This window comes from Prionailurus viverrinus, chromosome C1 (assembly GCF_022837055.1).
Source record: "Prionailurus viverrinus isolate Anna chromosome C1, UM_Priviv_1.0, whole genome shotgun sequence".
Lineage (NCBI taxonomy): Eukaryota > Metazoa > Chordata > Mammalia > Carnivora > Felidae > Prionailurus > Prionailurus viverrinus.
Genome location: NC_062568.1, coordinates 190,094,127 through 190,120,482, shown reverse-complemented (window position 1 = coordinate 190,120,482; position 26,356 = coordinate 190,094,127). Strand labels below are relative to the sequence as shown.

At 52.4% G+C, this 26,356-nt stretch overlaps 4 protein-coding genes across 5 annotated transcripts; 2 read left to right on the top strand and 2 right to left on the bottom strand.

Moving 5' to 3' along the window:
* Nucleotides 1-10: 10 nt before the first annotated feature.
* On the bottom strand, nucleotides 11-7,821 carry TMEM234 (transmembrane protein 234). Its single transcript, XM_047870658.1, has 5 exons — nucleotides 7,781-7,821; nucleotides 7,351-7,502; nucleotides 6,502-6,568; nucleotides 1,004-1,096; nucleotides 11-733 (listed from the first exon to the last, which is right to left on the bottom strand). The coding sequence occupies exons 1-5, from the start codon at nucleotides 7,794-7,796 to the stop codon at nucleotides 639-641; spliced, it is 423 nt and encodes a 140-aa protein (XP_047726614.1). The 5' UTR covers nucleotides 7,797-7,821; the 3' UTR covers nucleotides 11-638.
* On the top strand, nucleotides 7,795-15,218 carry EIF3I (eukaryotic translation initiation factor 3 subunit I). Its single transcript, XM_047870655.1, has 11 exons — nucleotides 7,795-7,917; nucleotides 8,023-8,115; nucleotides 9,220-9,307; nucleotides 9,618-9,683; nucleotides 10,802-10,951; nucleotides 11,041-11,168; nucleotides 13,650-13,760; nucleotides 13,880-13,969; nucleotides 14,275-14,348; nucleotides 14,820-14,912; nucleotides 15,044-15,218. The coding sequence occupies exons 1-11, from the start codon at nucleotides 7,795-7,797 to the stop codon at nucleotides 15,123-15,125; spliced, it is 1,098 nt and encodes a 365-aa protein (XP_047726611.1). The 3' UTR covers nucleotides 15,126-15,218.
* A 72-nt stretch (nucleotides 15,219-15,290) lies between these two features.
* Nucleotides 15,291-21,175, bottom strand: LOC125172483 (myotubularin-related protein 9-like). The gene is made up of 10 exons (XM_047870653.1): nucleotides 20,991-21,175; nucleotides 20,704-20,812; nucleotides 20,338-20,463; nucleotides 20,049-20,222; nucleotides 19,318-19,544; nucleotides 17,742-17,903; nucleotides 17,426-17,567; nucleotides 17,123-17,343; nucleotides 15,685-15,836; nucleotides 15,291-15,605 (listed from the first exon to the last, which is right to left on the bottom strand). The coding sequence occupies exons 1-10, from the start codon at nucleotides 21,173-21,175 to the stop codon at nucleotides 15,472-15,474; spliced, it is 1,632 nt and encodes a 543-aa protein (XP_047726609.1). The 3' UTR covers nucleotides 15,291-15,471.
* A 559-nt stretch (nucleotides 21,176-21,734) lies between these two features.
* FAM167B (family with sequence similarity 167 member B) lies at nucleotides 21,735-26,021 on the top strand. Of its 2 annotated transcripts, none has more exons than XM_047870657.1 (2): nucleotides 21,735-23,656; nucleotides 24,331-26,021. In XM_047870657.1, exons 1-2 carry the CDS (start codon nucleotides 23,396-23,398, stop codon nucleotides 24,559-24,561), a joined length of 492 nt encoding a protein of 163 aa, XP_047726613.1. In that variant the 5' UTR covers nucleotides 21,735-23,395; the 3' UTR covers nucleotides 24,562-26,021. The 2 variants fall into 2 exon arrangements, 1 of the variants encoding a protein (XP_047726613.1); XR_007154738.1 differs by having other exon boundaries at nucleotides 23,522-23,656; nucleotides 24,265-24,469.
* Nucleotides 26,022-26,356: the final 335 nt, after the last annotated feature.

Genomic DNA, 26,356 nt, shown 5'->3' with positions numbered 1-26,356 from the left:
CTATCCTCCGTCTGTTTAGTGCAGATTTATTTGAGGCTACTGCTCGCCAGGTACCGTACCACATGGCTGGAGTGAGGTGGTGCAGGGGCCCACAGGAGGCTGGCTGTCTGAGAGGGGCAGGCTGGTGAGGATTTCCACCCATCTCATGGGTGGGACAGGCGATGCTACCAGACTGCTCATCCCCTCTACACCTGCCATTCATCCCCTCAGATGCCCCTCAGGCAGCGGGGGCCCCTGACAGTCCTGGAGGCCTTCTGTTTGCATTTCTGGCTCAGACTACAGCTGGCTGTCTCCATGCAGTCCGTGGACCCTGCTGCTGTGACAGTCCGGATCAGGCCATAGTGACAGTGGCTGGGCTGGGGGTCTGACATGAAAGCACGAAGAGGGCTGCTGGGGCAGAAGGGTCACTGAAGGAGCCTGAAGTCTCTTGTGCTAAATCCTAGCAGTCGAACAGATCTCGGAAGTTACAAAACCCTTTTGCTCCGGTTCTCTTGTGCAGTTCACCACGAGGTAGCTCTTAGCCCCCTAAGAGAGGAGGACGCTGAGGCTCAGGCGGGGAAGTGCTAGGTCCATCTGCTGCACCTCCCAGCTCAGGGGCTTCCTGGAGACAGAAGCGCTGCAGGGTGGCATCGGCCCACTCAACGGGCAGACAGTTGCCCCTGGGTCTTGCTCACGGAGCTTGTGACGCAGAGTGTAATTCCTGCCATGGTGAGCACCATGCCTGTGAATGCTCCTGGGAGAATGGGCAGAAATCGAGGGGCTGAGCCCAGCCACGCTAGGAGGAGCTGGTGCAGGGCTGAGCACCCAGCTCAGATGGGGTCTGTCCCCAGAACGCCCAGGGGAAGGAAACTCTGATGGCTCTAAGGAAGAGCTGCAGAAGAAAGGGGTGGGATGGGGAAAGATCCTCTCCTCCCCTGTCCTTGGAGATAGCTCTGGAAAGGACTAACCAGGGGTGGCAAGGCCCAAGTAGCGGCTTCCTGCACTTGCAAGCAGTCTAACTTACCTTTTCCACCAATATCTTCTCCAAGGACCTTCCCAACAATCAGTGTGAAGATGATGGCCAGAGAGTTGCTGATGGGTACAGCTAGGGTCAGATCTGAGTGATCAGAATGAAAAAAAATCTCTGAGATGCCAAAAAATGCCTTTCTAGGCACAAAACAGTTTATCAAGACAGCCTGTTTAAAAAAAAAAGAAAGAAAGAAAAAAAGTATCTCTTTCCAGATGAAATCAGAGCAAAGCTCAAGATTCCAGCCAGGTTTCCTGACTCTAAATTTGGTGCTCCCTCAATTCCAGCATGAAGACCTGAACCATATAGTGGTCGGCGACCACCTGGTTGGCCGATAAGGATAAGGTCTTTGTACTCAGAGAGCTTCTGAGATCCCAAGGGTATCTGGACAGGCCACAAAGCCCAAAGGATGCAGGAGGACGAGTGCAAAAACACAGTCATCACTTAGTAAGTGCAAATTGTGTGCTGGGTGCTTTGTATCTTACAGACATACCTTACAACACTGCAAGAAGAGCGTTGTCATTTTGCATAAAGAAAACAAAAGCTCAGAGGGGACATGTCAATTGAGGCCGACTGAGAATGTTATTTTTTTTTTTTTCAACTTTTTTTTTTTTTTTGGGACAGAGAGAGACAGAGCATGAACGGGGGAGGGGCAGAGAGAGAGGGAGACACAGAATCGGAAACAGGCTCCAGGCTCTTAGCTGTCAGCACAGAGCCTGACGCGGGGCTCGAACTCACGGACCGCGAGATCGTGACCTGGCTGAAGTCGGACGCTTAACCGACTGCACCACCCAGGCGCCCCTGTTATTTATTTATCTATTTAGTTTAGTTCATTTATTTTTTGAGAGAGAGAGAGAGAGAGCAGGGGACGGGCAGAGAGGATCCCAAGTAGGCTCCGCACTGCCAGTGCAGAGCTAGATGCAGGGGCTTGAAATCACAAACTGTGAGATCATGACCTGCGCTGAGATCGAGTCAGAGGCCTAACCGACTGTGCCACCCAAGTGCCCCCATCTTCTTAAAAAGTTATATTTTAGGCTATTTAAGAAGATGGGGGCGGCTGGCTGGCTCAATCGGTACAGCGTGTGACTCTAGATCTCAGGGTCGTGAGTTCAAGCCCCACGTTGAGTGTAATGCTTACTTTAAAAAAAAAAAGTTTTAAGAAAATAGACCTCATGTTAAGTGTGCTTATTACACAAGCATACAAAAAAAAAGTTTAAATCAGAAACTGAGCTACTTATGATGACAAGACTAATAACTGCCAGGCCAACTGCTCACCTTGGCTCCTGAGTCAGCTCATTCCTTCCCAGCATTCCCGGCCTCACCTGCTTCAGGAAGAGGAGGAACTGTCCTGTTTCTTATCCCGAGAGTCCCCACCATGGTTGGCATTCCCCACCCAAGAAACTGACCCAACTACCTACTCAGAGCTGCTTCCTGGGGCTCACACACCTTCCATGGAATGCGAGGACTGCTATCGACTGGTGTGCAACAGTAGATGGGGAGGGGAAGCAGCATGGGGCTATGGAAGAGCAAGGGCACTGGAGTGAGGCTGACCTAGGTCTCCCTGTGCCTCCTTGGTTAGGCCCTTGACCTCTGCAGTCTACAAGTACAACAGTGATAGCAAGGTGACAACGCCTCCGCCTCCGTACCACAGCGCTGCTGCGGTAAGATAAGACGGGATAATGTGTCTAGCTCCTGGCTGAAGATATACATCTTTGATAAAGTGACCACTGTTGTTGATTACTAGAATAGACAGATGCTAAAAGATGGATGTAGAGCAGGAGAGGAGATAACAGGACCCTAATGTTGCCATCTGCTCAAAATTTGGTAAGGGGCTAACTGCAGTCAGCTGGCATTCTTGGGCAGCAGGGAGTGCCAGAGGCTTTCAAACTTGCTTTTATTTGCTTTTCAAACTTTTGGGGTTTAAGTTTTATTTAAGTAATCTCCACACCCAACAGGGAGCTTGAACTCACGATCCCCGAGATCAAGAGTCACATGCTCTACCGACTAAGCCACCCAGGTGCTCAAACTTCCTGTCAAATGATGTTTTATGGGGTGCCTGGGTGGCTCAGTCAGTTTAGACATCTGACTCTTGATTTCAGCTCAGGTCGTGGTCTCACAGTTCATGAGATTGAGCCTTGCATCAGGCTCTGTGCTGGCAGTGTGGAGCCTGCTTGGGATTCTCTCTCTCCCTCTCTCTGCCCCTCCCCACTCGCTCTCTCTCAAAATAAATAAATGAACCTTTTTTAAAAATGACGTCTCTTGGGGCGCCTGGGTGGCGCAGTCGGTTAAGCGTCCGACTTCAGCCAGGTCACGATCTCGCGGTCCGTGAGTTCGAGCCCCGCGTCGGGCTCTGGGCTAATGGCTCAGAGCCTGGAGCCTGTTTCCTATTCTGTGTCTCCCTCTCTCTCTGCCCCCCCCCCCCCCCCCGTTCATGCTCTGTCTCTCTCTGTCCCAAAAATAAATAAACGTTGAAAAAAAAAATAAAAAAAAAATGACGTCTCAGGGCGCCTGGGTGGTTCAGTCAGTTAAGCAACTGACTTTTGATTTCGGCTCAGGTCATGATGTCACAGTTCGTGGGTTCAAGCCCCACATCAGGCTCTGTGCTGGCAGTGCAGAGCCTGCTTGGGATTCTCTCTCTTTCTTCCTCTCTCATTGCCCCTCCCCTACTCATGCTGTCTCTGTCTCTCTGAAAATAAATTTAAAAAAAAAATGATGTCTTATGAGAAGCCCCACATGTAAAAGGGATAAATGTAGCCTCTAGTTGAAGCTGAAGTGGTAGGTCTTGAGGTCAGCCTGTCTCCTCACCCTTCTGTGGCCTCTGAGGGGTTCTCCAGAGCTCTCTGGGGCCTGGGTGAGATTCCACGGGAGACGAAACCACAGCAGGGGGACTTCTCATAGTTAAGTTCAAGAACATAAACTTGGAGTAATACATAGCTTCAAATCCTTCTGCACTAACATGCTTGACTTCAGAGAAGGGAAATAAATTGCCCCAAGTTTTGTAACTTCACCTCCTACACGGATATCATGTCTGCTTCATAGCATCATGATCACGATCCAATAGAAATCCGGCGTCATTTCATTGCACTTCTCTTGATGGCACTTTGCAGATACTGTGTTTTTAACAAATTGAAGGTTTGTGGAAACCCTGCACCGAGCAAGTCTATCGTTGTCATTTTTCCAACGGCATTTACTCACTTTGTATGTCTGTGTCACATTTTGGTAATTCTTGCAGTATTTCAAACTGTTCCTTATTATTATACATGTCCTGCTGATCTGTGATCAGGGATTATGACTTGCTGAAAGCTCAGATGATGGTTACCATTTCAAGCAATAGAGTATTTTTAATGTTTATTTATTTATTTAAATTTGTTTATTTTGAGAGAGAGTGGGAGGGAGAGGCAGAGAGAGAGGGAAAGAGAGAGAATCCCAAGCAGGCTCACCGCTGTCAGCATGAAGTCCTGTGTAGGGCTGAAACTCACGAACTGTGAGACCATGACCTGAGCCAAAGTTGGACCAACTGAACTTAACCAACTGAGCCACCCAGGTGCCCCAGCAATAAAGTATTTTTTTAAGATTAAAAAAAAATTTTTTTTTTTTACTCATTTGTGAGAGAGAGAGAGCACATGCACACAAGTGGGGGAGGGGGAGAGAGAGAGGGAGAGACGCAGAATCTGAAGCAGGCTTCAGGCTCCAAGCAGTACAGAGCCTGACACGGGGCTCAAACCCACAATCCGAACCAAAGTCAGTCTCTCAACCGACTGAGCCACCCAGGCGCCCCAAGTATTTTTTAATTAAAATATGTGCGTTGTTGTTGTAGACATGATGCTATTGCACACGTAATAGGCTACAGAATAGTACAAACATAACTTTTTGTTTTTTAATTTTTATTTTAAATCTTACTCTTTTTTAACTTTATTTTTTATCTTTTAAAATTTACACCCAAATTAGTTAGCATATAGTGCAACAATGATTTCAGGAGTAGACTCCTTAGTGCCCCTTACCATTTAGCCCATCCCCCCTCCCACAGCCCCTCCAGTAACCTTCTGTTTGTTCTCCATATTTATGAGTCTCTTCTGTTTTCTCCCCCTCCCTGTTTTTATATTATTTTTGTTTCCCTTCCCTTATGTTCATCTGTTTTGTCTCTTAAAGTCCTCATATGAGTGAAGTCATATGATTTTTGTCTTTCTCTGACTAATTTCACTTAGCATAATACCCTCCAGTTCCATCCACGTAGTCGCCAATGGCAAGATTTCATTCTTTTTTTTTTTTTTAAAGTTTTTTTTTTAACGTTTATTTATTTTTGAGACAGAGAGAGACAGTGCATGAACCGGGGAGGGTCAGAGAGAGGGAGACACAGAATCTGAAACAGGCTCCAGGCTCTGAGCTGGCAGCACAGAGCCCGACGCGGGGCTCGAACTCACAGACCGCGAGATGGTGACCTGAGCCGAAGTCGGCCGCTTAACCGACTGAGCCACCCAGGCGCCCCGAGATTTCATTCTTTTTGATTGCCGAGTAATACTCCATCGTATATATATACCACATCTTCTTTATCCATTCATCCATCGATGGACATTTGGGCTCTTTCCATACTTTGGCTATTGTCGATAGTGCTGCTATAAACACGGGGGTGCATGTGTCCCTTCAAAACAGCACACCTGTATCCCTTGGATAAATGCCTAGCAGTGCAATTGCTGGGTCATAGAGTAGTTCTATTTTTAGTTTTTTGAGGAACCTCCATACTGTTTTCCAGAGTGGCTGCACCAGCTTGCATTCCCACTTAAATCTTATCCTTGAGTAAACTCTACACGCAAACTCACAACCCTGAGATCAATAGTTGCATGTTCCACATACTGAGCCAGCAGATGCCCCTAAACATAACTTTTATATGCACTGGGAAACGAAAAAATTCATTTGCCTTGTTCCGCAATATATGTTTTATTGCGGTAGTCTGGAACCAAACCTGCAGTATCTCTGAGGTATGGCTATAAAATGTGTAAAACCAGCACAGTATCTGATGCAGTAGAGGACAGTCATCAATCAGTGGGGGAAAGGAAATTTATATTTATTGAGCTCCTACAGTGTGCACCAGGTACTCTGCTAGATGCTTCTCATACATTGAATTGAATTCTCTCAATGGCAAGAAGACCATCCTATGAAACCAACGCTCAATTAAGAGACTTACACAGGGTCAGACAGGTAGCACACAGTGGAAACAAGAGTGTCAGCGCCAGCCATCAGCACAGCAAAATGAACCTTCCCTCTTCCTCTGCTGCTGTGCAAGACTGCCGGGCTTCAGATCAACCCAAATGCCTGGCAGCATACTCATCATCAGCCCACTGTGCCCCAACTGCTCAGGGAAGAGGGTGCAGAGAGGGAACTGGAGATAGTGGGCTCTCCCTCACTCATGGAAAAAAGGTGTTTCAGGCACCCTCCCCAAGTGACTCTTCTGGGTGGCTTCCACCACTGAGCATGGCAATTCTAAGTCAGAAACCCACCTGTTGATGCCAAGGTGAGGTAGTAGAGAAGGGAGCCACACTGGTTGAGGAAAAAGGGCATCAAGTACTGGAAACAGAAGAAATCTGCAGTCAGTGTGATGCTGGACTGAGCAGCATTGCCTTCTTTGAGATTCTAGCTACGCCTTTCTTTAGAAGGAGGGGTAACTATAAGGGCCCAGAGAGTGTTTAGCCTTCTGAAAAGGACCCTTCAGGGCAGACAGGAAGTTACTGACTGAACTCCATGCCTTTGCCTTGAATGCCCCTCCCACAGCCCTGCTACTCCCATCTTCCCCCTCCTGCAAGTCCCTGAGTGCCAATGTCACTCCCTCCAGAAAGCATTCCCCCAGGCTCCTAGCTCCAACCTCCCTCCTGTGAACTCAGGAGGCACCTAATCTGTACCTCTTTCACAGCCCTTAGCCCAGAGAGGTGGTTGTGTCTGTGTCTTGTCTTTCCCACTAGCCTAGACGGGCAGCACTGAGGTCAGGGGTAGTTCTCTAGATCTTCCCACTCCAGGGTCAATTTAAGCCCCAAGTCCTCCCTTGGAAAGGTCTGTTGGAGGGATCACCATGATAAAACATTAGTAACAGCAGCCATAGATTGAACACCAAGTGTGTATTAGTTAAGTGCTTTATGTGCCTCACCTCACTGAATCCTCACAACTACCCTATAAGATGGTTACCATTCTTTCCCATTTTACAGATGATGAAACTGAGGCTCAAGCAGGACAGGTGTCTCATCTAAGAGCTTCCAGCGAGTAAGCTGGTGGGGAGCAGACTCTGACTCAGATTTGACTCCAGAGACCACATTTTTAGCAGCTATGCGCGAGAAAGGGGCCATTCACAGACGTACCTCAGTGTTCAAGAAGAGGGTCTTCATCTCCTGCAGCAACTGCCGGGCCCAGGTCCGCTCATGAACTTGCTGCAGGCGGGAGGAGGCCCGCTTCAGCAGCGGCTGCGTGCCACCCCACAGGGCAGCCACCAGCACCAGAGCCAGCACCTGCCCTGGATGGAGACGCGAGTGACCCTCACCCCCACCAAACTGCCGCCCGCGGGGCCCAGCCCTCCTCTGGCCTCCCCTCCTCAGCCAGCCGCTGCCACATCTCTCCTTCGCTCTCCAACGCTCCGGGTGAGACTGGCGAATAGGGCAGGGCCCTGGAGGCCGAGGAGATGGATCCAGGAGCCCAAAGTTTGGGGCTGAGGTTAAGTGGTGAAGGTGGAGCAGGAAATGAACTCGGGGCCAGGCTCGGGAAGCCCCTAGAGGGGCGGGGCCGCCTACCCACCTAGAGATGCCGCCATGGCAACGCCGCTCCCGGCCACTTCCGGGAGCGAAGGGGCGGAGACCCACAATCCGGAAGTGGCGCTAAGCCCCTTCCGGTCCCACTCACGTTGCTGCTTTCCTTTCGTCAACGCAGGGATGGTGAGTTCCCCTGAGCTGGGGTGTTAGCATGGGGGGGTCTTTGGGGGTCTGGAGCTGGAGCAGGGGCCGATATTTGGCGGTGACACTCCCGTCTTGTCTTCACAGAAGCCGATCCTGCTGCAGGGCCATGAGCGGTCCATTACGCAGATTAAGTACAACCGCGAGGGAGACCTCCTCTTCACGGTGGCCAAGGACCCTGTGAGCGTCGGCAGAGGGCGGGCCGGCGGGACCTTGCAGCAGGGGCCGAGAGGGGGCGAGTTCACTCTCACTGGGCGGTGGGTGGACAAGCCAGTTTTGCCCGAGAGGAGAACCAAAGAGAGCCCCATTCTGAGAAGTAGGGAGAGACCATCCCGGGATGGTCATTTTACCGGGAAAACGCAGTTGTTGGTAGAAGGAAGGAGTAGCCAGGAGGAAAAAAGCCACAGACCATTGTGGAAGGGGGACGGAGATGAGAGTCAGCCCCTTCAGGGGACTGGGAAGGGACCAATCTGAGAAAGAACAAAACTATTCTTCCAGGTAGGGGAACACACCATCTCTAGAAAAGGACAGCTGATCCTTGGACTGTGAGGGACAACAGAGGATTTATGGGGGTGTCCCTGGGCTCATTTCAGTCGGTCCTTCTGGGCCCCATCCCGCCTTTCACTGAGTGCAAACAGCCTCTCACAGCACTGCCCTTTGAGGCACCTCCCTATGCAAGACGTTAACTCTAGTGGCTCAAAGTGGGAGTTGGGAAGCCTACAGACCTGATTTGAATCGTGACTCCCACGTCCAATAGCAGCGTGACTTTGAGCCTGTCATTTAATCTTTCTAAACTTCATTTCCTTTTTTATACATTATGGGTACAAATAGTACCTCCCTCGTGGGGTTGCCTTCAGGGTTAAATGAGATTCAAGTAAGGAGCTTAGCACAGTAAGTACCCGGTGTGTATGAGTGAAGAATTCTTAGTCATTTATATTTTAAATCCCTTAGACACTATTTTATTGAAGCTTCACAGCTACCCTTTGAAGAAGGCATTATTGTTGTGGCCATTTTACAGATAGGAAAAGAAGCTCAGAGGAGAGAAGCACTGTATTTGAGAGTTTGGGGGAGGACTGGGACAATGGCTTGGAGATGTTTTTGCAAGCCTCCTGGTGCCCCTGCCACTTACCTGCAGGAAGGGGGAGAATCTAGGAGTTGTTCTTTTTACCAGCAACCTGCTGTTTCCCAAGAAATGAGCAGGAGGGTTCCTGGGGAACCTCTAAATAGAAGGCCATTGCTCTGCTTGGGATGTTTACCACGTGTCGCTGTCATTAACTCCTCCAGATCGTCAATGTGTGGTACTCTGTGAACGGTGAGAGGCTGGGCACTTACATGGGCCATACTGGAGCTGTGTGGTGTGTGGATGCCGACTGTATCCTGTCTTCGCTCTGAGTCTGTGCTCCCAGGGTCTGCCAGCAACGGAGAGGCCGCCAACTTGGAGTTGAGAGTTTGGGATGATATTGTGGGTCTAGGGAACGATATCTACCTCCTAATCCCCAGTCTGTACCCTGGTTGGGGGAACAGTCAGGACAAGTTGCAGTTCTAGATGAGGAGGGTAGAATGCTCCAAAGTAAGAGAGGAAGGGAGGCTGGCGGGGGCTGAGTGGGGAGGTGATTCAGTTGGTGTTCCAGGAGGACAGGGGCTCAGGTGAACTGGGTTCTATTTCTTAACACCCTCTTCAGGGGACACCAAACATGTCCTCACCGGCTCAGCTGACAATAGCTGTCGTCTCTGGGACTGTGAAACAGGTAAGCCTGGATCGTTTACTTTTTCCTCAAACAGCAAGAACCTACAGTATACCTGTTTAGGTGAATACGTTTTGGGGAAGTAGAAATCCAGACATGGCTCCTGTTCTGAGGAACAGGAAGCAGACAAGGAAAGGATAACAGACAAGAAAAGGGGTGCTACACAGGGCACCTGGGTGGCTCAGTCGGTTGAGGGGCTGACTTCGGCTCAGGTCATGATCTTACGGTTTGTGAGTACGAGCCCCGCATCAGGCTTTCTGCTGTCAGCATAGAGCCTGCTTTGGAGCCTCTGTCTCCCCCTCCCCCCCGCCCCTCCCACACTCTCTCTGAAAATAAATAAACTTAAAAAAATAAAATAAAAGGAGGCACTGTGGTGAGACATAAGCCATGTTGGAGAAAGCACAAAGCACTGTGGAAGGCCAGAGGGGGGCAGCTGATGTCTGGATTGGGGATGGAAGCAACCCGGGAAGGTTTCCCAAGAAAAATGTCATGTGAGCTGGGGTTTAAAGGATGAGAAAGAGGTCATCACTTTGGCACAGACTGGAACGAAAGCATGGCAAGTGTCCTGTCCAAGTCATCTGATCTGTGGGGAGTTTCTGCTTCTTAGGAGACAAAATAGGAGAGAAGATGAGGCCGGCAAGGGTCAGAATAGGCCATGAATGACAAACTCAGGAGCTTGGCTTTGTTCCGTCAGACTTGGTGTGCTGTCCCTCAGCGGGGCAGAGCATGTTCGGTTTTAACAAACTCCGGTGGCGGTGGGGAGCATTGGAAGAACAGACCGAAGACACGGGAGCCTATAAACTTGCTCCATTGAATAAATATTTACTCGGCACCCAGTTCTGTGCCAGCTCTATGCTGGGTACTGGAGACACGCAGAGAAATTCTGAGAAGACAGATACATTTGCACTCCGCTATGAGAGCAGTGCCACAGCGGCAGGATGTCTGAGGAGAGACAGAGAGGAAGTTAAAAATCTTGAGCCAAAGCGTAGCCACCAAGGTGGCGGTGGGTTGGGGTCACTAGACCAGGAGAAGCAGTGAACAGGAAGATAGGTAGATGTAGAGAGTGTCCTCTTCTCAATGGCATTGGACAAGGGGTAGCCCAGATTTCTGCCTGTCTCCAGGGAAGCAGCTGGCCCTACTCAAGACCAATTCAGCTGTCCGGACGTGTGGCTTTGACTTTGGGGGCAACATCATCATGTTCTCCACGGACAAGCAGATGGGCTATCAGTGCTTTGTGAGCTTCTTTGACCTGCGGGATCCAAGCCAGATCGGTGAGGCAGAGCTCGGGGGGTGAGGACCGGGGCTGGGGTACAAGGCGTAGCTCCAGAGCCCAGGGCCTGACCTCTTCTACTGCACACAGACAACAACGAGCCCTACATGAAGATCCCTTGCAACGACTCCAAGATCACCAGTGCTGTTTGGGGACCTCTGGGGGAGTGCATCATCGCGGGCCACGAGGGCGGAGAGCTCAACCAGTATAGTGCCAAGGTGAGGAGGTGGGTGGGGCCCAAGTCCACCAGAACGATTCCCTTCAAAAGGCAGGATAGCACAGCAGTGAAGAACACCACTTTTTAGCTGTGAATTTAGGCAAGTTACTTCACTGAGCCTGTTTGTCTGTAAAACGTTGCAAGGATCAAAGGACATCAGGCATTTGAAAAACTTGTCACAGAGTACTCTAGATAGGTTAATAATGATCACAAGTAAGCATTTTCCTGCCACTACTGAGTGCCATGCTGGGCTCTTAGGACAAAGACATGAATCAGACATGGGCCCTGTCCCCAGGGAGACGGACTGGCAAACAGCTAGCACACGAGTCAGGTTGTGAGTTGTGCCACCACAGAGGTCTTGAGCCAAGCACAGAAAATGCCCTCCGTCACAGAGAAGGTGGCAAGTACATTAAGCCGTGAAGAATAAATAGAGCTTCAAGCAAGAAGAGAAGGCAGTTCCACAGGTGAAAGGAACAGTGCACACAAAAGCACAGAGTTAAGGGAGTAGGGGGACTGGTCAGAAGAGAGTCTGGTGTCATTGGGACACGGTATTGGAGAAAGTGGATAGCGACTAGATTTTTCGAGTGTCAGGAGGTAAAGGAACTGTGATTTTCCTTTTGGTAGCGGGGAATCTTCAAATGGTTATTGCTGATCAGATTTTCTCTTTAGAGGCCTTTGCAGGCATAGTTCAGAGAATGGACCTGAATGAGGCAATAGCTCTGGAGGTGTGGAGCACCTGAGAGTTAAGAGATGTAGGGGTGACTGATGAGATGGGGGATGAGGACAGGGCCAAGCCCAGGCTGTCTTGATTTCTTGTTTGGGTGCCTGGGCAATGCTGGAGGGCACTAGCATAAAGGTTAGTCAGTCACTCAGCAAACATTGGCTGTAGTCCACTAGCCCCCAGACCTACCTGCAGAAAGGGAATGGAAACCAAAGTCAAAGGCATGAATCATGCTTGATGCCAGCAAAGAGTGGAACTGATCTGTCCCTTCGGATAGGCCTGACTGTAAAGCTGGTGTGCTTATTCCCCGAAATACAGGAGCCAGATATGTCCCTACCATGTGTCCACATTGATGGAGGAGACAAAAATACATCCTTCCCACAGAATAGGTAAAAACAATTCAGGAATGGGGCGCCTGCATGGCTCAGTCGGTTGAGCATCCGACTTCAGTTCAGGTCATGATCTCACATCGGGCTCGCTGCTGTCGGCACAGAGCCCGCTTCAGATCCTCTGTCCCCCCCGCCACTCTCTCTGCTCTACCCCACTTGTCTTCTCTGTCTCTCTCAAAAATAAACATTTTTTTAAAAAGTTTAAAAACTAATAATAATTCAGGAAAGGGTCACCTGGCTGACTCCATAGAGCATGCAATTCTTGATCTTGGGGTCGTGAGTTCAAGCCCCGCAATGGTCATAAAGCTTACTTAAAAACAACAACAAAAATAATTCAGGCGAGGAAAGGAAAATTCTCTGAGGGTCTAGTGTGTGTGAGGCTCAGTGCTCAAAAGACCTTTTAATCATCTCACCAGTGTCTGCACAGTGTAGACCAGGTTCATGTCACAACGAAGTCAAACAAGACACAGTCCCAGTCTCCCTATAGTGAACCTCGGTGGTGGGCTTTTAGTAATCTTGTTTTCTAGACAGAGAAGTTGAGGCACAGAAAGGTGCTTTTGAGGGGAGACTCAAATTCTGCTCTTTGTACTGTACAGGCTAGCCGGTTGCTGAGTGGGAAGGGAAATCAGGAGGTGAAATGGCCCTTGGAGAAGATCTTAAAAAAAGCTGGACACACAGCAGTGCTTGTGGACTGTGACTCCACCCCTGGCTGGGGAGGGGTGAGCTCAGGCACTCTGCCCCTTACAGGTTGCACGATCTCCAGCGGGTCACACCATCGCTCTGAGCCTTACTTTCTTCCTTTGAAAATGTCCTTTAGGGGCGCCTGGGTGGCTCAGTCGGTTGGACACCCAACTGTTCATTTCCACTCAGATCATGATCTCTTGATTCATGAGTTCAAGCCTCGCGTCAGACTCTGTCCTGACAGAGCCTGCTTGGGATTCTTTCTCTGCCCCTCCCCTGTGTGCTCTCTCAAAAAAAAAGAAAAGAAAGGAAAGAAAACAGGTGTTGAGTATATAGTACAATGCTTGGCAAATTGTGACTGTTCACAATTCAGTGACTGTTGAAAGGAGTAAGTGAAAAGTGCTCTGCCCTTGTAATGTGTTGATTAATTAATAGGTCCGGTAGGTATGTCACCATAAGCATGTATTTTCATAGATGGACTACCAGTGTTGATGAAATGTATACGTGGGCCACGTTTGGATGTGGGCTTTGGAGGGGGTAAATGTTAGTTCAGGGAATACTTAGGCCATCCCAACCCAGACCTTGCTTCCCCCGGCCGGGACAGGGGGCAGTATAGAAGCCCTGCTGAGGAGTGGAGCCTGTGGAGGTCAGGCCACCCAGAACCTCACTCTTCCGCTTCTGCCTTCCCCAGTCTGGAGAGGTACTGGTGAATGTTAAGGAGCACTCCCGACAGATCAATGACATCCAGTTATCCAGGGATATGACCATGTTTGTCACTGCCTCCAAGGACAACACAGCCAAGGTGAGCCTGGGCAAGGGGCCTGGCGGGGGGCTCCTCCCATCATCCTGCAAGGCTTTCAACTTGCCCGACTTCCCCGAAGAAGACTCCTTTTACAGATTGCTTTCCCCTGTCTTCTCCAGCTCTTTGACTCCACAACTCTTGAACACCAGAAGACTTTCCGGACAGAACGTCCAGTCAACTCAGCTGCCCTCTCTCCCAACTATGACCATGTAAGGGAAGCGCACCCAGACTTCTGCTGAAGCCTCGGACTGCTTCCAGCATCTGGGTGTCGATGGAGATCTGAATTCTGGAGGAAATAATGTCAGCTAGAGAGGAGATTCCCAGAGCAATGATTCAATGATTGGGCAGCCCCGGGGGATAGGGCAGGAGGTGGCTAAAGTATCTGTTGGGCCCTGCCCTTAGCATGCTTCCAGTCAGATGTGGGAGATATTAAAAGCTTATGAGCTGGGGATAAGAAACAGAAAATGGACTTGCCTGCCCTTTGGGCCTGTCTAGCTTTTCTTCTTCCCTTCAGGTGGTGCTGGGTGGTGGTCAGGAAGCCATGGATGTAACCACCACCTCCACCAGGATTGGCAAGTTTGAGGCCAGGTAAAGGGGGGGGGGGGGGGCTCTTCCAAGTCAAAACCCCATGGAGTGTCTTTCATGATGGACACAAACCATATACCCGAGACTTCCCTTATTTCTTTGGCTGCTAGGAGGTGCAGCTAGATTTGTGGCCTTCCTGGGACAGGTGTGTGATACAGCAGTTACAGCATGACCTTGGACTCACTGTGAAGCCCTGGACACATCCTTGTATTTCTCTGTGCCCGATTAGCGATCGTATAATGGGGACAGCGATAATACACTTACCTCATACAGTTGTACAGATCAAATGCATGAGTTAACGAGTTAACACTTGCTGCACAGCACGCAGTAAGGAAGTTAGCTATCCAGTCTGCCCCCCCCGTCTTATTTTGTTCACATTCCCCACTCTCTACTTTGCATTTGGGGAGTGGTACGTCCAACGTGTCTCAGAAGGAGATGGAGAGTGAATTGTCCCTTCCCACCACCCTCCTCCAGGTTCTTCCATTTGGCCTTTGAAGAAGAGTTTGGAAGAGTCAAGGGTCACTTCGGACCCATCAACAGTGTTGCCTTCCATCCCGATGGCAAGAGGTAGGGCTCCGTGCAGGGAGCTGAGCTTAGCCCGGGACTGGCCTCTATCCCTTTACCATGCCCTGCCCGACGGGCCTGTCTCCCTCCCCCAGAGGGGGCACCTGACTGGTCCCTGGCTCTTCTTTCTCCAGCTACAGCAGCGGTGGTGAAGATGGTTATGTTCGCATCCACTATTTTGACCCACAGTACTTTGAGTTTGAGTTTGAGGCTTAAGAAGCTTGGATCTCCATCAAGACCGGGGAAGTTTCTGGGCCTGGACTCACAGAAAGTTTTGGACTCTGAGAAATAAATTAGTTTGGAAATCAATGGCTTCTGGCGAGAAGTTTTATGGGAACTGTTAACATCATTTTCCCTTCTCAGTGACACCCAGGGAGCTGATACCAGTCATAGATATCTTTATTATTTGGACCTTCTCCCCCACACTACGGACACTTCAAACCTGGAGCTTCGGTATTAAGGGCTAGGCTGGGTTGCAGGCACCGTCATCCAAGGCCCAAAGGTACTGAGGGACCTGGAGAGGTCTCAGGAACGTCTCAGCCACTATCCAAGGAGCCAGCCCTTAAAGTTGGGGCTCAGAGGCTGAAACTGTTGGCTGAGAGAGCTTGGTCTTCTCCTTATCTGTCACTATTTGCCACACCTTCTCCCATGCTACCTCTGAAGGTTCAGGTGGGCGGATCCAGCGCAGAAATAGGCCTGAGGAGGAGGACAGATAAGGAAGCTGAGCAGAGGGGTTAGCCAGCTCCCCAGGGAAGAAGTTGGGGTAGGGGGTCACCTTGCCAGAGTCGCAGGCTCTGGAGCTCCACGGAGGGCCAGATGGCCAAGGGATTGGGGGCGTAGAGCGGGTTCCGGAGTTTCCGTTGCTCTTTTGGCTGGTTGAGCCCAGACCACAAGGAGTGTGTTCGAGTCCTCACTTCACAAAGGCATCTGTAGGAAGTGAGTTTCCAGACTCAAGCTATGCCTTCTGGGATTCTGGGTTGGGGACCCTGGTTAGTAGGGTGCCAGCCATCCTGGGGCAGTGATAACCTCTCCTTTTTTCTGCACCTGTTCTTGCCAGTCAGATACATGTACTGGCACTAGAATAAAGTAGAACAAAACAAAGTCCTAGTTGTTCAGGGGTTCCACTTAGTTCTGCCTGGAAGTATCAGGGAGGCTCATGAGAATGTGCCACTTGGGCTGGGTCTGTCTGCAGAAGTTCACCAGGTGCACAAAAGCGTGGAAATACTCAGGAGGGGAGACTGGGGCCGAGAGCAAGAAAGTGGGAACAGGCCCAAGTGAATGTTGGCGAGTTTTTTTAAGCTGGTGACGGGAACTACAGCAGTGAGACGGCTGTCCCAATAGCCCACGTGGGAAGGAGAGTCTGGGTTGGGGTTAGCAGGAGGGGTCTTTGACAGGAAAGGACCAAGTAAGAAAGTTTTAGGAGAAAGGCTGTATATGAAGGACGGGGGAGAGGGAGTTACACAAAGATAACCATTTCTAACCTGGATGACCCAGTAGTGGAGTCAGCGAAAACAACATGGGGGATGGGGACCCAGGCAACTAAAGAGAACAGTCTCATCTCAGACCGATGAGAGATGGCTCTTGGGGGGGTCTTGGGAGCACATGCAACGAGCCAACCAAATAGTAAGAACAACCACTGCTTGTGTGCCAGGCACTGTGCTAAGCACTCCCCATGCCTTAACTCCACTAATCTGCACACAGCCCTGCTCCGCAGAGATTGTGGCTGCCGTTAGAATCCTCTCCTTGCTACAGATGGATAGAAACTGAGACAGGTTTCCTAGGATGCCCCAACAGGTGAGTGGTGGAGCTGGAAGTTAAGCCCAAACAATTTGACTCCGTTTTCAACCTCTACACCATTGCTTCACTAGAATCGACCCTGCAAGTGGTAGGGAGCCCCAGAAATGATTTATTTTGCAGCAACTCTCCCCATCGGTCCTTGTTTTTAAGCTAGGGGTGCACGTGCCCTTGGTTCTGGACACAGTAGGTAGGTCTGTAGGATTGTCCTTGGACCCATTCAAATCTGCGTTTGCAGAAACTAGGGGAAAGCATGGGGTTTGGAGGCAGGGGAGGAGAAAACACTCCAGAGTTTTCCCCAAAGAGAAACTCATTCAAAAGGCAAAGATGCCTTCCAGGGACATAGGTGCTGACACAGCAGGTGTCTGACCCCATCCTGTGCCTGGCCCCTGACTCACCTTGACACCCCCTTAGCTCACCTCTCCTTTTCGCTGTTGCAGAGGAAGGTGCCAAAAGGGGAGGCATACGCGTGCTCAAACAGGGCCAACAGCAGCCCCTCCCCAAACTCCAGCGACAGCGGGAACTGGCGGCCCAGCTGCCACACGCAGTCCAGGAAGAGGAGAAAGGTGGGTGCCTCGTGCTTGGGACGGGCATGGGAGAAGGCCGAGTGGGCACAGCGCAGCTGGAAGGGGTGGCCAGCCTGGGAAAGGGGTAGAGCCATGGGCACAAGGAAACAGGGTTTTTGGATAGAGGGGCTGGGCTGGGGCTGAGTGGCCACTTACCTGGATCCACTCCCGCTCCACCAGTTCCTGGAATCCAGCCATGGTCCGGCTCACAGGGTCCAGGATGAGCTGGGCCAGCGAAGTCACAAGCAGGGTGCTATCTGTGCCTTCAGCCCCATGCACCAAGATGCAGGCCCCTTCCCTGTGGGCCAGGACTTATTAACTGGCCAGTCCCTCCCTGCCTGGGGTGGCCGGGCCAGGAATTGAATGGGCCCATTTCTAGACTGTATGTGCTTACTGAGATGTGGTTGTGTGCCCAGGGGTTGAGAGCCCTGCCCGTCCGCCCTGTTCTCTGCCTCGTAGGGTGGGGCCTTACCTCTCCATGCCCTGGGCTGCTAGGCAGGCGATGCTCAGTGCCTCTTTCACATGTGCCAGCCAGCAGCAGCCTTCTAGTCGACGGAGCCAGCTATCCGTGCTCTGCTGCAGGTCCCCACAGGCCTCCACCAGGCGCACGAAGCTCTCCTGTAGGGGCTGTCCCCTGCACAAGTGGGAATCTGGTCATCCCATCTCCAGCCCAAGCTCTGGTGAGCACAGCCTGGGAGCCAGTGCTCCAGACCAATGAGGGAGACAAAGAACTCTCAGAGGAGCCCATTCGACAAGAGGGACACAGGACCCTTTGGGGAGCTCACTTAATCTGATGGGAATGATTCAGTATCTTTGGGGATTCCCCAATCTGATGGAGGAGACCCAAGACCCCTTGGGGGAGACCTAGTCTGTTTGGGGGGGGGGGGGTACCTGGGGAAAGGTCACACAACTCTGTCGGAAACAATGCCATGGGAAACGCCCAATTTGATGGGAGCAACACAGTACTCCCTGGGGAGTCCCCGTCTGACAAGAGAAACACAATACTCTTAGGATTCTGGTATCTGCCCCTACTTCCCAGAAACTGCTCTGCTCAAGATCACCAATGTGACCTCCCATCAGAAAATCTAATGGAGATTTTTCCAGCCCTGTTTAAAAGCCTTCAATGGCTCCCCTCTGCCTTTAGGATAAAGTCTAAGCTCATAATCGTGGCATTCAAGACCTTTTCTCTGGTCGCTGTCACCCCTTTAGCCCCATCTCTCTATACACTCTACCTCACACTCTGTACTCCCACCAGACTGACATACTTGCAGCTCCCCAAGCAGGGCAAATGGCCAGGAACTCTGCAGTTCTGTCCACCTGCAGTGTCCTGCTCTCCGGCTAACTCCTTTCCGGTGTCAGGTAAAAGGGATGCTTTCTTTGCACTACCCACACACAAGAGAGGGGCGCCTGCCCTATGCTGCTGCTTATCACACTGAATCCTAACTGCCAATTTACTGCGGATCTCTCAGCCACGTCTGGGCTGGCCACCATCTCAGTCTCTGGTGCTCAATCAACACTGGCTGAATAAAGGAATAAACGGGTTTGTATTCTGGACAGGGGAGCTTCCTCAAAGCACAATAACTCCCTTAGGACCTCCTCTCGGTACTACCAGCACCTGGAGACCCAGGTAATAGTTACAGGTGTGCAGGTCCAGCACTCAGGGCAGGGCTGGGACCAATGGGGAGGGGTGTGTGTGTGTGTGTGTGTGTGTGTGTGTGTGTGTACGCGCGCGCGCGCGCGCGCGCGCGCGCGCGCGCGTCTGTGTAGTGTAGTTGCTCCTGGAAGTCAGTTTAATGGAGAGAGGCTTTTTCTTTTCCAGGCAGAGTTGGGGTGCCTGGAGAGAAATGAGATCTGTCAGTGGGGGTGTGCAAGTGGGGATGCCCACCTGGTGGGATGGCTACCCGGAAATGCCTGACAATTCCTAAGGTTCCTGGAAGACACCCCCCCTACTCCTACTCCCCCCCTCCCCCCCCCCCCCCCCCCCCCCCCGCACACGTTCATGGAGAGTCCTGTAGGAGACCGCCTAGGAGAGGACGAAGACCCTTCACCTCTCCAGCGGCCGGTGCAGCCTTTTCCAGCCAGGGTAGGCGGCTTTGGCCTCGGTCCCGCCGCCAGTCATGCGGGCCTGTTTGGCGGCCTGAGACGAGCGCGTGTCCAAGATGAAGCCCCGGGCCCCAGGGCGAGCCCCCGCCAGCACAGCTCGCAGCAGCTCCTCGTCCTCAGCGCAGCGCCTTTTCTGGGGACCAGTCAGGGGCTGGCTGGAACGTACCAGCACCTGCGGACCGGGACTGCGCTCCGGAAGCCGTAGCCACCCAGCCTTGGCTTGGGGACTCCTCTCCCGGAGCCCCGAGGGAGGGTCTACACACTAGGGCAGGTCTAAAGCTGGCAGGGGCAGGCCGGAGCCTAGGGCCTTAGTGGCAGAACTGGCCGGGCTTTGGGCCCGGCCTTGGGTGTGTTGTAGTCAGAGGGGAAAGGGACCCGAAGAGTAGGCCGTGGACGAGTCCAGGGTTGACAAAGAAGGGACCAAGCTCAGGGGGCCCGACCGGCCGGGGGCGGGGCCCGGGGTTGGCGAGACTCCGAAACTGGGGAGAGGGGCGGGGTCAGAGTCAAGGAAGGCCGGAGGGGGCGGGGCCTGTTGGAGGCAGGACCCGGCGCGGCCAAAAAGGGTTGGAGCCGGCGGGCGGCAGCCGCGCTGCGAATTGGCCGGACCGGTGCAGAAAAGGGCCAAGAAGGGCCGCAGTTGGTCCAAGAGGCAGAGTCTGGGGAGGGGCGGGCTCACGGTTCCGCTGGGCGCGTGGTGGTAGCTGAGCACAGGGAAGCGGCCTCCCTGGCGGAAGCGGGCGCTGCGCGCCAGGGCACCATCGTCCACAGAGCGAGGCACGATCACCGCGCGGGGGTAACTGGGGCACACGCCGAAGTCCTCGTTCACCTCGCTCAGCCGCCAAGCGTTGGTCTGCGGCCCAGGGAGAGGCGAAGGCCAGGTGTAGGGCACCCAGTGAGTGTCCGGACCCCACGCCCCTTCCAGGCGCGGCGCTCGCACAACCGTGGGCCCCCAGGACCGCACCCACCTCGCGAGCTACTCGCTTGTAGTAGCGTTCGGGTGGGTGGAAGTGCCAGGCGTCGCCCAATCTCAAGCCCTTGGGACGGTAGAAGAACGGAAAGGAAGTGATGACCGATTCCAAGGAGGACAGCGCCTGGGGAAGGAAGTTGGGCGATCTGGGCAAAGTCGGAATCATCTCGCCCGCACCCTCCCAGCCCCTTTCGCCCCTCAGCTCCCTCCTCTGCACTTACTCCAGACCACCCTGCGTCCCTTACCATTGGCTACGTTTCAGGGTAACACTGGATGCCGAGTCCCCTTGCGCAGTAGCCCCCGTTTACTCCTCTCGTTACGGAGTAGGGGTAGTTTAGGGGCCTCGGGTGCACTGCTTGTGTACCTCGATGGACCGGGCGATGTCCAGCGACGCTTCCACGCCCTCTATTTCCAGCTGCAGCACTCGGAGGTCCTTACAGCGCAACGTGATGGTGCCGGAGTCACTCGCGACCCTGGGGATGGACGGGCTTAGGTTGAGTGTCACCCGCCCGTCACCAGGGGAGGAGAAATGAGTTTCTTAGGACTGGACGTAATGCAAGGGTGCAAGGGCTCCAACTGCTCTTGCCCTCCCCCCTCTCCTCCCGGAGCCGCAAACTCCCCGACTACGGGGACGCCCCCGCCACGTCTCACCGCTTCTCGATAGAGTCTACGCTACGCAACAGCAGCAGCCACAGCTCTGAAGTCGCCTGGGGCCCTGGCGACAGCAGCAGGTGGTGGCCGGTGAGGCATAGCGTGCCACGCAGTGGGGGTGCCTCCGGACCCCTCAGGAGCTTGGCTTGGGCCCGGCCGCTACGAATCAGGTCCGAGAACTCCATTCCGCCAGGGGTGGGCCTAGGGCCCAGCAGAAAGACTCCAGGAGCGTCAGGCGGGGCGAGCGCGGGCTCCGAAAGGGACAGGAACTAGCTGGGCAGCTGGCGACGCCGGCCGGACAGCTGTTAAGGAGGCCTCTTGGAGGAAGGGATCGAACAGTTTCACAGGAATTTCCCCCTCCTACTGCCAGCACCTCTTAGCGAGGAACCCGGCCAGAACCTGTAAGGAAACCTCAATTTCATCATCTGTGAAATGGGGAGAATAGTCTTGCTTACAGCCCGTTACCTCGTGTCTTGGTCGCAGGTGGCACTTAACAATTTTGTTTTTTTAAAACTCAGGTGCTGCCACTCTCGCTGATTTAAAAAAGAAAGAAAAATACCATTTCTTGTACCCTGGTGGAAGGGGTTGGAAAGTGTGGGTGTGAAACCGGGAACTGTCTACTTCCTCCCTCTACATCTGAGGCTGGGTGGGGGAAATCCCTCAGTCCACCTTAAATGCAAGCAGCTGTGTAGCTGGTGCCCCTCCCCCACCACAGCTGGAAGTCGCTGCCTGTGGGCGCCCTCTATGGGGGCCACTTCTGGTTTAGTCTTGCCCTCCGAAGCCTCAACACGGATCACTCCATCCTTCCACCAAATATGAATTGCCTGTACACTGAACTGGGCCCTGTATTTAGTGAGAGGACCCAAGGATGACTGGAGAAGGTTCTGTTCATTAGGATTTTCAGTCTAGCAAGAGACACACACTTAAGCTGATAAATTACAAGAGTTTAAAGGATTTACTGGAGGACCCATCCATCCATCTCTCCATCCATCCAATTATTCTTTCATTTCTTAAATGATGCCTACACTCTGTTAAGTGCTGATTACTAAGAAGAATAAGACAGATTCTTGCCTTCAAAGGGCCTTTTGGTCCATTAGGTTCCACACGTCTAGAGTCCAGGCACACACACACACACACACAAAACCCTTCTTTCAACACACACACACACACACACACACACACACACACACACACACACATTTCATTAAACACACACACAAAGAAAATAAATCATAGGGGGACACCCATAACATAAACATAAAATCGGAATAATCTGTGAAAGGAACGAGACATAAAAGAATACAAATTGTAAAATTCCACACCAGCTGGGATGGGAATTCGTTAGAAATGCAAATTATCAGGCCCCGCCCCATATGTCTCTTTTAACAAGCTTTCAGGAGATTCCCATGCACACTAAAGTGTGAGAACCATTGGAAAGTACACAAAAAGGTAAAACTAATCCTTGCTGTCAGAAATTATGGTAACATTACCCTCAGGAGAGTAGTGACAGGCCAGGAGCACTTCCTGGATGCTGGTAACACTCTTGCTTTATCTGGGTGCTGGGTACATAAGTGCATTCAGTGTGGGAGAATTCAGCAAGGCATGTATTTATGATATGTGAGTTTTTCTGTGTGTATATTTCAAAACAAAATTTTAAAAAGGGAACAGCTCTGGTTGAAGCCCTGGGAGGGACAGGAAGAGAGAGGGTTTAGGAGCCCTTCTATGGCTCTGCCTTGATCCCATATACAGTCCTTAAGGGGTTTCCAAGGGAACCTAAAGTTCCTTAAAGTATAGCTTGAAATCAATCATTGATCTGTCCCAATAGAGAGTCGGTGACTTGTCCAAAGTCTCACAGAGCCAGCACCAGAACCCAGATCTCCTGACTCCCCGGCCAGGGTTCTGGACACTGTTCCTTTGCTACAAGGCCAGTGTCATGAGTGAGGATGGCGAGGGGGAACAGCTCCCCAGCCTCTGTCCAATCCCCACCCCTTAACTTGGGTCTTGGGAAGAAGGCCAAGACTCTAGTGTGGATGATGCTTTTCTCATCCTGGAGCAACTTCCGTTCTGGGAACTGGGTGTCTCCTTCTGGGCAAAGACAATAAAATTCATCCAAGGGGCTGGAGGAACAGGGCTCCTCCTGCCCCCACCCGGATGAGCATCACGTGGCTCCTGGGTTAGCAGGCCAGGAAAATCCCAGCCCTTGCACACTTAGCCTCCCATACCCCTCTATTCACCCAGCCTGACACACTCAGAGAGACCAGACCCACCTTGAACACTCACCGTCACACATTCCCTGGCACAGTTCCATCACCTTCAGCTCCTGCCACCTCTCCCCAGCAATACTGCCACCCTTTCCCAAATTCCCAGAGCTGCAGCCTTGCCCTGTCACTCACCCCAAATCCACCATGTCCCTGGGGCCACTGAAATTCCAGCCAGTAGGTGAAGAAAATGAAGAGGATGAGGAGGGAGAGAGCCTGGACTCCGTGAAGGCACTGACGGCCAAGCTACAGCTGCAGACACGACGGCCCTCATATCTGGAGTGGACAGCCCGGGTGCAGAGCCAGGCCTGGCACAGGACCCAACCCAGACCCGCACTGGGGGGCCCTGGGACCCTCTGCGGCTTCGACTCAATGGACTCTGCCCTAGATTGGCTCAGACAGGAGCTGGTGAGTCAGGTGGGGTGGGCGGTCTTGCAGAGGGCCTAAGGGCCAGTCATCCTTAGGACCCAAGAACAATGGGTGTGGGGAGGGGTTGAGAATGGACCTCAACTCCAGCAACTGCCTGCTCCTGTTGCTTTGTCCTGGGGCTGAGGAACCATGAGTGGACTTGTCCAATGTTTTATCCAGGGAGCCTTGCCAAAGCAGGATTCCATCCAATCTATCTTCTACCGACTACTCCTGTGGCTCTGGGGACAGAGCCCTGGCACCAGTTATAGGTGGGGAAGGTATGGCCTCCCCCACTCTGGGAATTGCTATACCTCAAAGATGCAGTGAAGGACAAAAGGAGGCATTGACCACACCGTAGGCAGAATCTGAGGAGGCGAGCATTACATAGGTGGCTCATAACCCAATATGTGCGAACAGAAAGATGTCCAGGCTCCAAATTGGAGATTCCGCTTAGTTGCCCTGGGGTGGGGCCCCAGGCACCTGTATTTGTTTAACAATCTCTCCTTAACTTAGTTTTAGAGCAAGATCTGAGAGACGGGGAGGGATCAAGCTGAGGCGAGAGGGGGTGGGGAGGCCACAGCCTGTGCGAAAACCCAGGGTGTTGACAGGAAGGGAAGGATGACGAAAGTGGCTGAAGACCAGGCCAGCAGTCTCACGCCCCCTCTCGGCCGCAGCGGGAGATGCAGGCTCAGGACCGGCAGCTGGCAGGACAGCTGCTTCGGCTGAGGGCCCAGCTGCACCGGCTGAAGGTGGACCAAGCCTGTCACCTGCACCAAGAGCTGCTGGACGAGGCCGAGCTGGACCTGGAGCTGGAGCCGGGGGCCGGCCTTGCCTTGGCCCCGCCGCTGCGGCACCTCGGCCTCACGCGCATGAACATCAGCGCGCGACGCTTCACCCTCTGCTGAGCCACACCTGCACCTCCTGAGACCTCCCGGGAAGGGGAAAGGAGGGGTGTCCCAGAGGTGCCAGCACCTCGCAAAGCGTGCTGGGAGGGTTGGGAGATCACTCAGCTTTCTGGGAGCATAAAGGCCCCTGCTGCCTTAGCTTGGGAAGGGGGAGTTGGAGGAAGGGGAGAGGCTCGCCGACCCCCAAGCTCTTCAGTAAAGACCCTCTCTGCTTCCCATCAAGGTCTCTGCAGTCATTTATTCAGGCCCAAGGTCGTTGTGTGTCATCTGTAGCTGGGACCAGGGATTACACTGCAGGAGAGAAGGCCCTGGTGGAGATGAACAGAGGCGCCCCCCTCTCCCCCTAGCTCCAGCTCTATCTCCCCATTTTACCAAGATCAGAGCTGGAAAAGAACTTCAAATCCTAAATCACCCCCATGAAGGTGACAGGTCAATGGGCAACTGATGAATGCAGGACCTGGTGGACCTGGGTTGAAAAGCCAGCTCCACCATGCATTTTCTATCAGATCTGGAGGGGGGCCCCTTAAGCCTGCAACTGTTTCTTTCTCTCTAAACTGGAAATGCTACTTCTCACTCCGCAAATAGTTGGAGATGTCTTAAGTGAGACAATGCACAATAGACACTCCATAAACTTGAACTGTGTCTTGCTTATCCTTGCTATCACGCATGGTATTAGTACCATTGTGCTGAGGCCCAGAGATGGGCTGTGCAAGGCTCTGTGTCACCGGGTTCTTTTTTTTTTTTTTTTTTTACATTGTATCTCCTCAGCCTTTGTTTCTGTATTACCCTCTTTGTCTGACTTTCCAACTCAGGCTTCCTCTTCCCCCCACCCATTTCCTGTCTCCCCCTTCCCTCTGCAGCTGAGGTGCAGGCAGCATCAGCTTCCACCTCACAAACCCCAACAATGCTCTGTGGGCTCCCCTCCCCCAACTTGTTCACTAAGTGTAGGTCTGGTGGTGGTGACGGTGACACAGTTATGTTTTCCTCCGGGTGGGGCCAAGGCCCCGCTCTTGTGCCTGATAGATGCCACCCAGGGTTCCTCATAACACTGGTGACCTGACGCTTAGCCTATGATGGGTGCCACCCTCAACCTGGCCCCAAGGGAAAGGGAGATTCTTGGCCTGTGTGCTGCTTGTGACAAGGTTCCTGTCTCCCGCCTATAACAGAAAGTCCTGCCAGTCAGCTACCTGCACCTGGGTCCCTGGGCAGGCGTGTTTGTCTCCCACTTGTTGCAGGAGATGGTGGCAGGCCCCACATTTCTAACAGGGGCTGTGTCCTTGCCTCGTCCTGAATTAGAAATGTCGTCCTAATTAGTGGGGGCTTGCCCTGTCCTCTGTCCACAACAGGGGCTGTGACTCTGTCGTCTTGAAAACACTGGGTTGTCCTGCCTGCTTCCTTAAACAGATTGTTGTCCAGCATTCTGTCTATAAGAAGGGGGTTATTAGCCTACCCTCTGACTCTAATAAAGGTATCGTCCTGAGCCCTGAGATGGCATGATTGTTGTTTTGCCATAGTTATTTGTTAACCTGACATCTGACTGTAACATAAGGTGGTCTGCTCTCCAATGATTGAACAGGGAGAGCGCTCTCTCCTCTGACTCCAAAGTCCCTCTCTTCGACTGTAATGAAAAGGTCACTCAGCTCTCAGACTGTGACAGCAGTGCCACTTGTCTTTCACCAAAAGCCGAGTGTATGTCTGCTTGCCCCTTGCTCATTGAGATACAAAGGCTGCCCTTGAATCTCTTGTCCAGGTCACCCCGGGGGGGCAGGAGGGAGGTTCCATCAGGTACCCTTTC

What these genes read in the sequence shown, in the direction of transcription:
- EIF3I (XM_047870655.1), top strand. Translation starts at nt 7,795, where the DNA reads ATGGCAACGCCGCTCCCGGCCACTTCCGGGAGCGAAGGGGCGGAGACC. An exon ending in TCACGGTGGCCAAGGACCCT is followed by an intron (nt 8,116 to 9,219) that starts GTGAGCGTCGGC and finishes TAACTCCTCCAG; the next exon opens with ATCGTCAATGTGTGGTACTC. An exon ending in TCTCTCCCAACTATGACCAT is followed by an intron (nt 13,970 to 14,274) that starts GTAAGGGAAGCG and finishes TCTTCCCTTCAG; the next exon opens with GTGGTGCTGGGTGGTGGTCA.
- TMEM234 (XM_047870658.1), bottom strand. An exon ending in CCCTCTTCTTGAACACTGAG is followed by an intron (nt 6,569 to 7,350) that starts GTACGTCTGTGA and finishes TTCTGTTTCCAG; the next exon opens with TACTTGATGCCCTTTTTCCT. An exon ending in AGAAGATATTGGTGGAAAAG is followed by an intron (nt 734 to 1,003) that starts GTAAGTTAGACT and finishes CCATTCTCCCAG; the next exon opens with GAGCATTCACAGGCATGGTG.
- LOC125172483 (XM_047870653.1), bottom strand. Translation starts at nt 21,175, where the DNA reads ATGGAGTTCTCGGACCTGATTCGTAGCGGCCGGGCCCAAGCCAAGCTC. An exon ending in GTAGACTCTATCGAGAAGCG is followed by an intron (nt 20,813 to 20,990) that starts GTGAGACGTGGC and finishes GTCCATCCCCAG; the next exon opens with GGTCGCGAGTGACTCCGGCA. An exon ending in GCAGCCCAGGGCATGGAGAG is followed by an intron (nt 17,568 to 17,741) that starts GTAAGGCCCCAC and finishes CCTGGCCCACAG; the next exon opens with GGAAGGGGCCTGCATCTTGG.
- FAM167B (XM_047870657.1), top strand. Translation starts at nt 23,396, where the DNA reads ATGTCCCTGGGGCCACTGAAATTCCAGCCAGTAGGTGAAGAAAATGAA. An exon ending in ATTGGCTCAGACAGGAGCTG is followed by an intron (nt 23,657 to 24,330) that starts GTGAGTCAGGTG and finishes TCTCGGCCGCAG; the next exon opens with CGGGAGATGCAGGCTCAGGA.